This window comes from Rhagoletis zephyria, unplaced genomic scaffold (assembly GCF_001687245.7).
Source record: "Rhagoletis zephyria isolate East Lansing unplaced genomic scaffold, Rhagoletis_zephyria_1.1 Rzeph_scaffold_00909, whole genome shotgun sequence".
NCBI lineage: Eukaryota > Metazoa > Arthropoda > Insecta > Diptera > Tephritidae > Rhagoletis > Rhagoletis zephyria.
Window position 1 is genome coordinate 154,822 of NW_016157993.1, and position 15,611 is coordinate 170,432.

Consider the following 15,611-nt stretch of genomic DNA (forward strand, 5'->3'; position numbering starts at 1 on the left):
AAAAGTGCTAAATAACTCTGAAAAGCGCTAAAAAAGAGCTAGGAACTAAATCCCAATTTTCGGAACTAAATAGAAAAATAAAGAGCTAAATCTAGGTCCAAAAGCTCCAAAATGGCAACATTGCTTGAGAAGCATAATGCAGAAAGTGGCTTAAAAAATCTACGGTTTGTTGGTTGGTGCAGTGCTTCATAGTAACATGTAATGGCAAGTGCCTTAATATGTATGAGTATGTCTAGATGTCACGGTCAAACCATCTTGATTCCTTGATGAATTCTTCAGAATTCAATATTTACGCCCAATAGCTTCTAGACCTGGGCAATTACGATGGAAATGCTGGGAACTTCTCTGCACGTTTGCCTATTGCCTAGTGACCAGTAATAATTCTAAATAGTTCTATCCTTGATCTGTTAAGCAGGTCTTGTGGTTTCGTCCTGTTATTGTCAGGCCAGAGTTCGTCGGCTATTTTGCAAGACATTATATCCGACCACCTTTTCCTTGTCAGTCCGAGAAATTACAGACTAATTTCAGTTTGAATGACTCCCAGTGTAATATCCTCGGATTCTCTCCAAGTAGGCTTCTGCCTTCGAGTATTCATTGGCAATCTCATTGCCTTCGATGTTCCTATGGCCGGGAATCCAGACAAGAGGGACGATAATTGATGGAAACACTGAGCATAATTCCGTTTTGCACCTCTGCAGAAGCTGGGATTTGTTTCTCATGCTAACGTAGCCCCAAGGTTGTTGTTGCTTTCTATACCCATGATTTCTTCTTGAACCTAGCAAACTTCAAATGTCTAAGACTTTAACTTGGGAGATGCCCCCACATCGCAGTCCATTTCGGAAACATGGGTATATGTAGAGAGTTTGCCTCTCTATCGGCCATTTAAACTCTCTTCCACCCTCACTGGTGTATTAAAAAGCTGAGGTTAGATACCATATACTATATATGGGTTTTCCGTGCTTGTATTTGGTTGCTGAGACAGGGCTGAAAGGCGTCCCAGTTTTCCGGGACGTATCCCGGTTTTAGACTGTTCATCTCGGTGCCCCAGTCCAGCCTTGAAATGTTCCGGTTTTCTCTAAAACTTCCTGGTTTTAATGCAAAAAGTGTAGCCTGTTTTATTCTTTTGAATGTCAATATTAAGTTTGCTAATACTTTATAAATGTACAATATAATATTCTGGAATGATAAGAGCTTTTTGTTTCGGTTTATGATCCTGCCAATCTCTAGTTAGCAGAAGCTACTTTCATATATATATTTTTTTGTTATTTTTTAACCCTTTCCGGTGAAAGTCGTCCCTGATGAATATAAAAATTTTTCCTCTTAATTACAAGGTTCATAGAGCCGCATAAACAAAAGTAAAAGATAATATTCAAAAGTTGTTTTGGGTAGCTACTAGTGCTACCTCAAATTTGTGCAATATATTGTACTAAAGTCCGCAAAGGAGTTAAAGCACTCAAGAAAACTCAATTCACTAAGTTTGACGGAATAAAACTTTTATTTCATTGAAAATGAACTTATGTATGTAAAAAATAATTGATTTTACTTCATATATGTTGGAATGAATATTTTATATCTTTTTAGGTATCTTTCGTTAAGATTTACATTAAAAAATTTTAAATTTTCTCCACGAGAAGAGAATTATATAAAGAAATTTTGAAAATTTTCAGATACAATTACAACATAAAATACTTCATAAAGTTTAATTTGTTTTCAAAAATGTTAATAAGATTTTTAGTAGCACGCTTTCAATGTTACAGAAACNAGTTTTCTCTAAAACTTCCTGGTTTTAATGCAAAAAGTGTAGCCTGTTTTATTCTTTTGAATGTCAATATTAAGTTTGCTAATACTTTATAAATGTACAATATAATATTCTGGAATGATAAGAGCTTTTTGTTTCGGTTTATGATCCTGCCAATCCCTAGTTAGCAGAAGCTACTTTCATATATATATTTTTTTGTTATTTTTTAACCCTTTCCGGTGAAAGTCGTCCCTGATGAATATAAAAATTTTTCCTCTTAATTACAAGGTTCATAGAGCCGCATAAACAAAAGTAAAAGATAATATTCAAAAGTTGTTTTGGGTAGCTACTAGGGCTACCTCAAATTTGAGCAATATATCGTACTAAAGTCCGCAAAGGAGTAAAAGCACTCAAGTAAACTCAATAAATATTTCACTAAGTTTGACGGAATAAAACTTTTATTTCATTGAAAATGAACTTATGTATGTAAAAAATAATTGATTTTACTTCATATATGTTGGAATGAATATTTTATATCTTTTTAAGTATCTTTCGTTAAGATTTACATTAAAAAATTTTAAATTTTCTCCACGAGAAGAGAATTATATAAAGAAATTTTGAAAATTTTCAGATACAATTACAACATAAAATACTTCATAAAGTTTAATTTGTTTTCAAAAATGTTAATAAGATTTTTAGTAGCACGCTTCCAATGTTACAGAAAANGTTCCAGTTTTCTCTAAAACTTCCTGGTTTTAATGCAAAAAGTGTAGCCTGTTTTATTCTTTTGAATGTCAATATTAAGTTTGCTAATACTTTATAAATGTACAATATAATATTCTGGAATGATAAGAGCTTTTTGTTTCGGTTTATGATCCTGCCAATCTCTAGTTAGCAGAAGCTACTTTCATATATATATTTTTTTGTTATTTTTTAACCCTTTCCGGTGAAAGCCGTCCCTGATGAATATAAAAATTTTTCCTCTTAATTACAAGGTTCATAGAGCCGCATAAACAAAAGTAAAAGATAATATTCAAAAGTTGTTTTGGGTAGCTACTAGGGCTACCTCAAATTTGAGCAATATATCGTACTAAAGTCCGCAAAGGAGTAAAAGCACTCAAGTAAACTCAATAAATATTTCACTAAGTTTGACGGAATAAAACTTTTATTTCATTGAAAATGAACTTATGTATGTAAAAAATAATTGATTTTACTTCATATATGTTGGAATGAATATTTTATATCTTTTTAGGTATCTTTCGTTAAGATTTACATTAAAAAATTTTAAATTTTCTCCACGAGAAGAGAATTATATAAAGAAATTTTGAAAATTTTCAGATACAATTACAACATAAAATACTTCATAAAGTTTAATTTGTTTTCAAAAATGTTAATAAGATTTTTAGTAGCACGCTTCCAATGTTACAGAAAATTAAATGTGCAATATATTGTACAAATGCAGGGAAAGGGTTAATTTTTTTATTTTATTTATTTCAGTCTTGGAATACAAATTTTTCTTACAGACTACTCAGCTAACACTAATTAAGTGATACTAAAACTTAAAAATTATGATATATGTTAAATACATTACATAGGAATTTTTCTGAAATCAATAGTTCGGAATTTCGATTTTAAAATAGTATTCATTTTTTATTGTATTTTGCAAATACATAAATTGCTCGTAATTTATCTTACTTTAAAAAATCGCAAAAATCCATTTCACATGCATAATAAAAAGTGACAAAAATTTGAACGTAATGTTTCAAAGAGTCACGGTGGTTTGTAACAAATTATGCAAGTGTACATATTTTTGCGCTATGAGGAGGGATTGGGGTGTTTAGAACATTTTAAAAAAGTTGCCCCAATTTAGCGTTACACCAATATGGCAGCTCTACATGTATATAGACCTTCTGTCTACGATATTCGGTGTTGAATTTCCAGTTCAGTTTTAGTACCGTACTCATACATAAATGCGCACTTTTAATACTTTATCAAGATATTCGAAATTAGACTCAAAAGTATAACCAGAACGAAAAACGACACTGAAGATGGCACAATGCCGAAACCGGTTTGTCTGCAAACCAAACTTGACAAGGGATGACGGAAAATCGTTCCAAAATAAATAAATCATATAAGCAGAATGCCAATTTTTCGCACTCTTGTCCAATATTTATTGAAAAATATATTTTTGTACAGCTTTTTGATAAGAAATTTTTTAATAAATCCTTAATGCTGTATGCGCAACAAACGTCAATGAAAACAGGAAACCTGTCTGTATGGCCCATTTTCACTGTGCCTAGTTAACTAACTTTTGACATTTGAATGCAAATTTTCAGTAAAAAGAAAGGTTGTCGAACGTGAGCTAATTCTGCATTGTGAAAATGATACTAAATGAGGTATATTAAAATATTTCACTGGGATGTTCATATACAAACAATGCTAATACTTGAAATTGTGAACAAAATTCATACACATACATACATATCTATGGACGCTCATTATTCTTGAAACAACATGTTTACATATACTATGAATAGTACTAAACATAAATACATACATATATGCAAATGTATGTTCCCCAATTAATACTTTACCATAAACAGCCTTTATGGATATGGCTTCTTTCGTGTTATGTTGTTTATGTGGTTTTGAATTTAATTTTGGCAAAGCAATTTTACAAAAGCGATGACAATGCAACTTCTTGGAATGGCTTAAATATTACATGCGTATTTTGTGGGCTTTAGCAATTAAATTTTAACAAACAGTGCTTAGAAAGATGTCTACATAAACATACATATGTATGTATGTAGTAGTTTTACATGTGCAATTTGTTTTGCTTGGCCTCATGATCTAACTTGTGTACTCGAAAGAAGCTGACCCTTTGTAAAGTTTATAGACTAGTTTTACGTTTAAATGAATATTTATGGGAAATTTTAGCTGAAGCATCTTGTTGCTTGAATTTGTCTATTTTTACCTCCCTTTTATTAGCTCGGGATGTAACTATGTAATCTTGATGCGCCTAAAAGATGCAGCGATTTCTAATCTCAAGTTACATACCGACAGTACGAATGGAAATTATCATAGTGAGGTTTTAGTTTTTTTAAATATTTTGTATGAAATATGAGCAGAAGAATGTTAATCATACGCCATGTACATGCGAGTGTGGTCATTGCGCATTTTCGGTATATTTTGAAAATCCGTATTTGTGGTCCGATTTGTTTCATATTTAGAATGTATATTATATAAATGGAAAGAAATAAATGGAAAAATAACCGTTGGGTGGTGCGGGGCTGATTTTTCTTTTGAAGTAAAACATCTTTAGTGCCGGTTGGTTGGTTGGGAGTAAATTCGCAAATTCAACGGAAATTGCACCCGGAAAAAGTGCAACGAAAATGGTTGGGGCCGAAACAAGTGCTTCATATGAGTATGCAAATGGTATTAATTTAATCAAAATTTGCAAATAAAAAGTTAACGAATAGCACTTAGAAAAAGACCAATACAAGAATGAAAGTAAAAGTGACTACGTACATAGATAAAGAAAAGGATAAAGGTGAAGGTGAAAATAAAAACAAAAACAAATATGAGCAAAGATAAAGGCAAAAATGAAGAACAAGGTAAATTTAAACACTTTACTTATATATAAGGGCAAAGATGAAGGGGAATATGTAGATGAAGAGAATTATAAACATCAAAGTAAGAAAAAACCCTTTTTCTATATTTTTGCGATGTTGCTTTGACCAGGGTTTGAACCCAGGTGCTGATGAGTGAAAGCGCACACTGCTTACCACTACACCACAGCGGCCTACGAAATAGTTTTTCGCATTTTCTGGCGAACGAATTATTTTGAGTTGTGACTCTTTCGAAGATGGTGTTCGATGTTTTTAAATGGCGTTGAGGTAACTCTGTAAGTTAAGTGAAATGATGCAATATGAATTTTCGCATATACGATAGCTTGACATGGTACTCATTTTAATTTTTTAGATAGGGAATAACTCTATCCGAAAATATGTAGGGGCTAAAGCCTTATTTTAACACCTTTTGTTTGAAACTCATGTTTTACGTAACCGCATCTAGCATGATTAAAATTTGTTTATTATAGATAAATGGCAACCCTATCCAAAAATATATGCGAATTAAAGTATGTACTTTCAAAAACGTTTGATGGGAGTGCACAAACCTTCCGTTTGATACCCATATTTTGATGTTAGGTAAGCATAAATTATTAATATCCACTGCTGTATTTGTTAGAAAGGTGGCAACCCCGTACAAAAATGGTTTTAAATTTGTTCAAACGCATTTAGTTTAGTATTTTAGTGAGCCTCTTAATAATTTTAAATTTTCAAATATCTGGCAACCCTATTTTTCGAAATTTTTTACCACACACTCACAGAAATAATCGAGTAGAATGCAAAAACAAATAAATAAATACATCCATTGAGCTGTTTGTGCGTGATGTGGTTATGAAAACATAAAATAACTATTTTTTGTATATAACAGATAGGATTATCGGTTATTAAATCAAGCTTGGTAAAATTTGTAAGTTAAGTAAGCATCATAGTCTTATTGTTTGAAGACTTCTGAAGGAAGACAGTCTTATTCGATAAACAAATATTTATTTTTAACGACTTTATAACGATTCTACGAAAAAAATTTATTCTCCTCATGTAAAATACATTGGAGACTTCAAAGCCTCGTCGGCCCGGGTAAATATTAACCAATTTCAAAATAAAAAAGTACGCGACTCCTTATTTTTGATATTCTTCAGTTTTGGGGTGGCAGCAGGAAAAATCAGACAAGTTGATTTTCCTATGTATTTTTGAACACCTGAGTGTAGACTGTGTCAAATAAAATAACTTTGTTTTCTTTCGGTCCCATATGAAAATTTCGTTGTCGGTCACAAAAAGTTTCAGCCCCCCATTTTAATTTTTCATTGTTTACAACAGATAAATATGCCCGCTCCACAATGTCGCGAGAAAATAGTGAGACAGCAGGCTATGAAATATCAGATGTCAAAATTCGAAATAATGGCAATTTGTTTCTTCACCATTTTCTTAAGAGCTGGATACTAAGCTTTATTCTGGAGCACTACACTTCATACCGTGCGTGCAAGCTACCTAAGATAAGGTAAATGTTGGAACACCTTCTCTGTATCTTCCTAGTGCTGTGAAGATCCTGGATCATGTCTTAGGCTATCGCGGCACCATTTCAGACAATGAGGCTACATTCGCCAATGATGTATCAAATGTCCTTCTTCGTGGTCTGGTATGACTGCGATTGTGTTATTACTTGGAACTCCTCGCATCAAACAGCAAATCTGTTTGCCTGTATTTTAATAGTGCATAATATAAAACATTAATATTGCCTTTTATATTCCCACTTTGTATTAAATTATTTTCTTAATAAAATGTGAGAGATTCAAAATGTTTAAATTTTTGAAAGCATTTAAGTAACATAGAATAAATTTCTGTGCTATTCAATCGCTCTGGGCACCATTTTCTACCACGCTTATATTTCACGAAGTAGTTCTGAACCAAAAACAAAAAAAAAACAATGCATATCAAGCCAAGTTCACTGCAGGATAAAGCTAAAACATGATAGGCAGCAGTCCATCTTTATTAAAATGTAAAGTTTTTACAAGTTTTATTTTGGTAACAAGTTTTTTTTTCTCGTCAACACACGTGCTCCTGACAAAAATGGGTGCCTATTGCAATTCGTTTGACTGGGCAGCAAACAAACAATTTCGAAAGGAAATAAGAAGTGTGAAAATTGCTGTAGACGTAAGAATTTGACGAAAGGGCGTCAAAATGCCATCAATCAACAACTAAACGTGAGAGTGTAAGCAATCAACACATCTGTAAGCAGTTAAGCAGATGTGAATACTAAAAATGGTATGGGTGGAAAAAAAAATAAAAAATTAAAAACATTAATAAAAGTCCACAAAAATATGCTTATTTTGAGTGAAAGTTTTTGTGGTTGTGCCAACAGTTTATTTCTGCAAACAATAGCATTTTTCAAAGTCTTATAAAATTTGTTTGTACTTTTATGCATCATCTAAATATGTACTCGTATAGTATGTTTTTTTTTTTGTTTTTTAAATTTTCGCTTTCAGTTTAATATATTCGACCAAATTTGCTTGTAGCAAATAAATACAGTGGCGGAAATATAAATAGGCAAGACACATTGGGTCTCATGCATAAAAAGTGAGCTCCGACTCGTTTTTCAGTACAAATTCTTGAGCTTGAGCTCACCCTTTCAGTGCAAAAATTGAGTCTGAGCTTAAGCTCACTTTTTATGCATAAGGCCCATTGTAGCACTCTTTGGCTATTTCCTTTTCGTTTATTTAACGTTTATTATGTTTTTATGAAAGCGCAGCACGTTATCTATAAAAAACCATTTAAGTCAAAATTTCAAACTTTATACAAAAATTAGCAAAATTTTAGAAAGTTTCATCAAAAGTTCAACAGCTTTCTAATTAGATTTTTTAGCAACATTCTGAGTACGCAGTTTTATAGCTCATTAAATCTTACTGGAAGAAAGTGCAAAGTGGAAGTTGCTCATTTTCTCCATCCAAAAAAAGTTTCGAGCATACTTTTTATGGGAGAAAATGCGGAACAAAAAATTGCCAAAAATCAACGGTAAGTCTTACCTACTTCAAGCTTACATTTTGTTATGTCCGAACTGAATGGGCTACAAAACTGCATACTAAAAAAAATCTAAAAAATGTGTTTAAAAAGTTTAAGATTTTAATTTACATCTTCAAATTCATCGAATTTTTATATATGTATGTTCAACAAGGTATGAAATTTTGATGTACATGGTTTTTTATATAGAAATTTATATTTGGATAAAAAATAATCAACATAGTTTGAAAAAAGAAAATTAGCCAAAAATTTTAAAAATGTCCCTTCCTTATTTACGTTCCTGCCACCACACGTATGTATAAACTTACTATAGTATAATATACATACATATAAAAGCGAAGTGTATAAATGCTAAGTGTCGGAATGTCGCATAACAAAAGCATCACGTCCTAACATTTCTCTGTGGGCGAGCGAAAGGCATCTGATTATTGATGATCAATTCCATGTGACTGGCCAAGTAATTGCTTTTGCAAAAATGATGTATAAGAAAAATCGCTTTCTAAGTGTTAACTTGAAAATAAATAAGAGAAACAAATACAATGATGAAAATTTTCAAAGAATTTCAATGCTAAAGAGAAGTGTACAAAAGTTGAATTTTTTTTTTATTGTCTGTATGTATGATTGTGTTTACATATTTTTTCAGCCACATTTGTGGCCTTTACCGCTGCCATTTGTTGAATTGGCTGCTGTCCACTTAAGTGATTTTTTATGGAGCATAAAATTCATATTTCACTGCATTCGACTTGCTGTTGAATATGTTTTTGTTTTTACTGCATTTTTAACATTTCAATTCGAGTATTTTATTTATTTACTTTGAGACTCGAATTTATCAAATAAATACTTAGTTAATACAATTATCTACATGTATTAATTGCAAGAGTGACGATGAGTTGAAAGAATTTCCCACGGTATTCGTTCTTAATAAATCTGTTAACAGCTTGTAAATGTTTGTATGTATGCATATACATATGCAATTGTTAAGCCACTTGCAGGTATGGTAAAGTCCAGTTATGAAAACCTGCACGGTATTTTCATTTTAAATGCTTTCCAAGTAGTGTTGCCGCAATTATCTTATATTTTATACCAAAATCATCAGAAAAAGTTACCAAATTCAACAAGAAAGTACTAAACTTATTTTATATGCAGAACTAAGCATATATACATATACTTGTAAATACATATATTCGAAAATACTGGGGCGTTATCAAATATCGTAAAAAAACAAAGGTGAAACCCCCGACGAACTTCTCAGGCAATCACTGATTTTCGTGCTTTAAGCGCTCTGTTGAGCTATAATTTTTATGTGGCGCGTGCCTCGAAAGCCACAACACCAGAAAAGCTTGGTGTGGATTTCAAAGCTATACGACATTTCCACGCTACGTAATTCACTCTCTCATTCGTAATTCGCACTCCCATTCGTCATTCGCCATTCAATTACCACTCGAATTACATAATTGGCCATACAAAATGTTGAGAGTGAACCACCTCATTTGTTGGTAATTGATGCCGAACGGCGAACGAATCGGTACCTTCTCTAATATTTGTCGGAAATATATCGAAGTTTTCACCGGCCTAGTCCCATTTGCTGGCACATTTTTTAGTTGCTGAAAAATTAATTAAGAAAATATTCTCTATATAAAATAAAATCTTTCATGCCAACTTAAATTTTTGGTCCATCTTCGATATTTGTAGTACAAAAAAATACTAATAAATACCGAAGAACAAGAACAAGAAGTAGAGCTGCCAAACGAATTACGATTGTGTGTCGTGGAAACAGGGTAATTCACGAATTACTTAGCAAATTACTAAGAGAGCGAATTTCGAATCGTGGAAACGTCGTATTAGTGTGGTCGAAGAAATGAACTCGTCAATTGCTCGTCGTTCTCAGAAATTGCCACTGTCTTATGGCACATTAAGGTATGTTTTGCATTTATATATGNCTCGTCGTTCTCAGAAATTGCCACTGTCTTATGGCACATTAAGGTATGTTTTACATTTATATACATATACACATCCGCATAAAGCATTGCGTTCAATTTCAATCGCTGTCACTATCTCGTTGGTGTGCGCAATGCTTAAGACTCACACCACAACACAACTTAACCCTACTTTGATAACCATACTGAAAGTTGCTGAGAAGATATAAATGCGTCTGTGAGACCTGTCATGCCAATATAAATTTTATGAATATTTTTTACCAAATATTGGTTTTTTAAATATTTATTTTTTATTTGAATATTTTTTCTTAGTTTTTTTCTTAATTTTGTAAATGAGAATACGAAAAATTAAATGTCCGTATCTAACTCCGGAGTACTTGCAGATCAACAGTTGTCAAGTTTTGGCTAAGACACTGCGGAATTTATTTCAACAGGTGGTAAGAAATATTTCAAAAAGTTTAACGCTTAAACGCTCTAGGATTTACTGAAGCTTTCCTAAATTGCACAAAAAATGTTTACTTTTGTTCATTAATGAAAAGGTTTGGTTTGGTTGCCGGTTTCACCAGCAATTAAATGAAAAATAATTTTATCTCTTCCGACCTTACTCAACAAATATGTAACACCGAATGTATGTAAAAAGATATCAAACTGAAATATAAATAACACAATTACCGAATTTAATAAAGAGAGAAAAAAATCTACAGTTTTAGGAAAAAATTATCAAAACAGCAATTAGCGTGTTGTTTAAGGGAACGAAGAATATGCCCTTTTCTAACAAAATAAACCATAAACCAAATATACCAAATTTGGTTGAGATCGGTCGAGAAGTTTTTGAGATATGCATATATCAGACAAGTGGGCGGTGCCAACCGCATTTTCCTAAAATTTCTCAAAAAACTTTTTGCTAACCAACGACTGTATATATCAATTTTGATTAAATATTGATGAACTCCTAAGCCACACTGCTAAAAAGTCTCAAATTCCGGTACAANAACTTTTTGCTAACCAACGACTGTATATATCAATTTTGATTAAATATTGAGGAACTCCTAAGCCACACTGCTAAAAAGTCTCAAATTCCGGTTCAAGGCCGTACTTAAGAAAAGTCGCCTAACTTCGACAATTTTTATGCGATTGCAATAAATGAAGTATCAGTTTATTTGAAAATAGATTTAATTTTAAATAGTACTCCATATTTTGAAATTATAGAAATTATCAGTGGCCAAAATTTAAAAAATTAAGAGAAATAGGGTTTTTTTTANCAATAAATGAAGTATCAGTTTATTTGAAAATAGATTTAATTTTAAATAGTACTCCATATTTTGAAATTATAGAAATTATCAGTGGCCAAAATTTGAAAAATTAAGAGAAATAGGGTTTTTTTTTTAATTTACCCGATAAAAAATCGCAACAAGCCAAGTCCGACAATAGACTATTATATATCATTTCAAAGGCCTATATATTCTCTTCTCAGATCATACTCGATCTATGAAATCGAATCGAAAATAGTCATTATAAAACTCATAAATCTACAAAATCGTATTTCTGACCTAAATCGACAGGTCGCGACCTCTAAAGGACCTTTGAAAACCCTATTAAAATAGGAAACAATATTTCTCATAAAAACGAATAAAATTAGGGGGTAGGGTCTTGAAATAAAAAAAAAATAGCGTTTTCGATGGGCACCCTAATACACACACATATCGTCACCTGAAATGCAAAATAACGTAACAACATCACCACTGAAATGGAAAAAGTCGTGACTTAATTTTTTTCATAAAACGAAGTGCGGAGTTGTAATTTGATGAAATCCATCATAGCAATCAGAGAATGAATTATGAATTTTTTATAAGTTACGACTCTTTGCACTTCAGTGCCGATATGTACTTAAGCCAGGAAGTCAAAAATCAGAGACCTAACAAATCTAAATCTCTAATCTAAATTTACCAAATATGGAAGCCCATTGCAAAAATGTGTCGAACTCCATTTCTATTAAAAGTAAAATTTTTGCAAAAAATCATCGAAAAATGGGCAATGGTGATTACGTTATTTCCAAGAAATGTTTTGCCCTTCAATGGTGCAAAAGTGTTTAATATAACACTCGACCAATGATGCCAACAGGGGGGCAATTCCCCGATTTTGGTTGAATTTGAATTTCTCGGTGGAATCCGGGAATGGTTTAAATTTCGGGGAATCCAATATACAAAATGTTTATCAGAATAAAATTCGTTCGTAAAGGGCAAATAAATGTTAAAACCTACTTGAGAAACCCCAAATATGCTTGAGTTTGTTTGGTCGGTCGAAAACATAGCTGTGAAGTCCGTATGCATTATGAGAATTTCAAATAAAATCTGGTGAAAATTTGAATAATTTTTACACAAAGTCTGAAATTTGGATTCATTGGGTTTTGTTAAATAATGAGCTATACTTTTATAAAAAATTAATATGCGGTAAACAAACTAAAGAAAAATATTTCAAACTTGTCAAAATGTCGCGAAGCTATTAATTTGTCCGACACTATTTGTGTGTTTATTATTTATTTTAACTATATATTCATAGTATTTTCATATTTTTATTTTATTTGTTTAATATTACAAGCGATCACGATACTGTAGAATTGCGTACTATTTGCATACATATGTATCTATGTATGTATGTATATATTAAACTGCTCCTCCATCTATAAAAATGTATTTATTGTCTCATTAAATAAACGTCCATATACATACACAGCTTCGTTTAAAGTACAAAACCGCGTATCGTCATTTTGCAAAACCGCGTAACTGACATTTTCTGAGAAAAATTGGATTTGCTCACACAAGCTCTTGGCTCAAGCCTTATCCATTCGTCCCGAAGTATACTATCTAGAAATGCGATTGCTTTATAAAAAAGAGAACCACATTGAAATGTGAGTGTTTTTTGCTCTCTAGAAAATAATTTATGCAACCTCACATACGCGGTTTTGTACTTTCAGCGGCGATATATATGTATGTAAGAGCAGTAATATCTCTCACCACAAGNTGCTTTATAAAAAAGAGAACCACATTGAAATGTGAGTGTTTTTTGCTCTCCAGAAAATAATTTATGCAACCTCACATACGCGGTTTTGTACTTTAAGCGGCGATATATATGTAAGGGCAGTAATATCTCTCACCACTAANCGTCCCGAAGTATACTATCTAGAAATGCGATTGCTTTATAAAAAAGAGAACCACATTGAAATGTGAGTGTTTTTTGCTCTCTAGAAAATAATTTATGCAACCTCACATACGCGGTTTTGTACTTTCAGCGGCGATATATATGTATGTAAGAGCAGTAATATCTCTCACCACAAGTATGTAAGTAAGTACTTATGGGCATTTACGTGTGCGCAAATATTTACCTTAACTGTGGTACGCGTTTTCCGCCATTTGGAAGTTGATGTGGTCGTCTCCTCCTCCTCTCCGATTATATTGTTGTCTTCCATTTTGCGCGTACGTGTGTGTGTGTGCGTTAAATATGTAATCTAAAATGTTAACTACGACACTTATGTGTACTTTGTATGATTAAGTGTATGTATGTGCTGCTTTTGTTTTTATGCACCGCTGTTGGCTGATGTTCGACGTGGCGTATGATATGTGCATATATCCTTTTGTAAATAAATTATGTATGTTTGTAATCCTTTCTGCATTTAAACGCAATGGTGTACCGTTCTGCCCTTACAATTGCTCCTGCCTGTACATGCTAATGTGTGTGCAGTNGTGTGTGTGTGTGTGTGTGTGTGTGCGTGTGTGCGTTAAATATGTAATATAAAATGTTAACTACGACACTTATGTGAACTTTGTATGATTAAGTGTATGTATGTGCTGCTTTTGTATTTATGCACCGCTGTTGGCTGATGTTCGACGTGGCGTATGATATGTGCATATATCCTTTAGCAAATAAATTATGTATGTTTGTAATCCTTTCTGCATTCAAACGCAATGGTGTATCGTTCTGCCCATACTATTGCTCCTGCGTGTACATGCTGATGTGTGTGCACTGGCATATGCACGCAAATATAATCCAGCAATTCTTGCTGTTTACCTCTTTATTTCGCTTATTATGGCATTTATGACACAAACGATCACACATAAATACAAGCGTTGATATAAAATGTGAAAATGCAATAATATTTAAAAATATTTTTTTTTTTCGATCTTAAAACCTTGAAATATGACTGACTGTAGCTGCCATGGGCAAGGTGAAATATTTTTGTCGGATTTGTTGGAATTTACTTTTCAAAAAATTGCACAGCTTCTTTTGCATTTACTGGGTGTGTTTCACGTTATATCACTAATTGGCTTAATATTGCAGCTCAACATTTTTTTAGATTACTTTTTTTTATACGAACTTTTTTTTTTAATATTTTTTTGCTTATTTGCATCAACAAAGCATATCACTTGCACCTGTATCACACTGAAAAATGCAAATAGTGTAAAAACTAAATGAATACGTGATTTTAATTTGANTATCACTAATTGGCTTAATATTGCAGCTCAACATTTTTTTAGATTACTTTTTTTTATACGAACTTTTTTTTTGAAATATTCTTTTGCTTATTTGCATCAACAAAGCATATCACTTGCACCTGTATCACACTGAAAAATGCAAATAGTGTAAAAACTAAATGAATATGTGATTTTAATTTGAATAAAAAAAGAAATGTATTCCATTATATTTAAATGGAACGGCAGCTCCTATACATACAAATACTTTGGATGAAAATAAATTTTAAATGATACATATATTTGTATTATATTTGAAACCGTTATTTTTCACAGTGACATAATGCTAGCTGATGACAATAATTTGCACCGCAATTAAAGAACAAAATTTAAATTGCATTCACTTTAATTTATAATTTCGCATAAATCACATTTTACACATTTTTAGTTTTTATTTTGGTACCACTCTCATTTTTTGCTTAGGATTTTATCCAACGATATGCACAAAATATTACGTATAAGCTAATAAATTATATTGGCTTTGGTATGTTTTAAAGTGGAAATTCAAAGAAAATGCTAATTTTCATCACAGCTTCTTGAGGTTATTCAGATTTTTTTAAGTTTTTAGAGGAAATATGTTTGTTTGAGTTTTAAAGCTCACAGCTTATTTATTTCGAACTAGTATTTAGTTTAATTTTTACTGCTAAAATTGTTAAATTTTTTTTTATTTATAGTTATTTAGACACGCGATATTTTTTGTTGCATACATATCACTCGTTTGCTTTTAAGTTTTCAATCAGGTTCTCCTCTTCATCAAAAATAAACAATA

At 31.9% G+C, this 15,611-nt stretch overlaps 1 protein-coding gene across 5 annotated transcripts in view; it reads right to left on the reverse strand.

Moving 5' to 3' along the window:
- Positions 1 to 14,727, reverse strand: part of tmod (tropomodulin) — a 115,289-nt gene extending 100,562 nt beyond the window's left edge. For 2 of the 5 annotated variants that reach the window (XR_001847394.1, XR_001847393.1), the window contains exons 1-2: positions 14,100 to 14,721; positions 13,699 to 13,816 (exon numbers count right to left, since the gene is read on the reverse strand). Coding sequence is in view for 3 of the 5 variants with exons in the window: in XM_017614824.1 (XP_017470313.1) it covers positions 13,699 to 13,782 (84 nt within the window). In the remaining 2 variants the exon portion in view is untranslated. Of the gene's footprint in view, positions 1 to 13,698; positions 13,817 to 14,099 lie in introns of all 5 variants that reach the window. The other 3 variants (XM_017614824.1, XM_017614825.1, XM_017614826.1) reach the window with 3 other exon arrangements.
- Between the last annotated feature and the right edge of the window lie 884 nt (positions 14,728 to 15,611).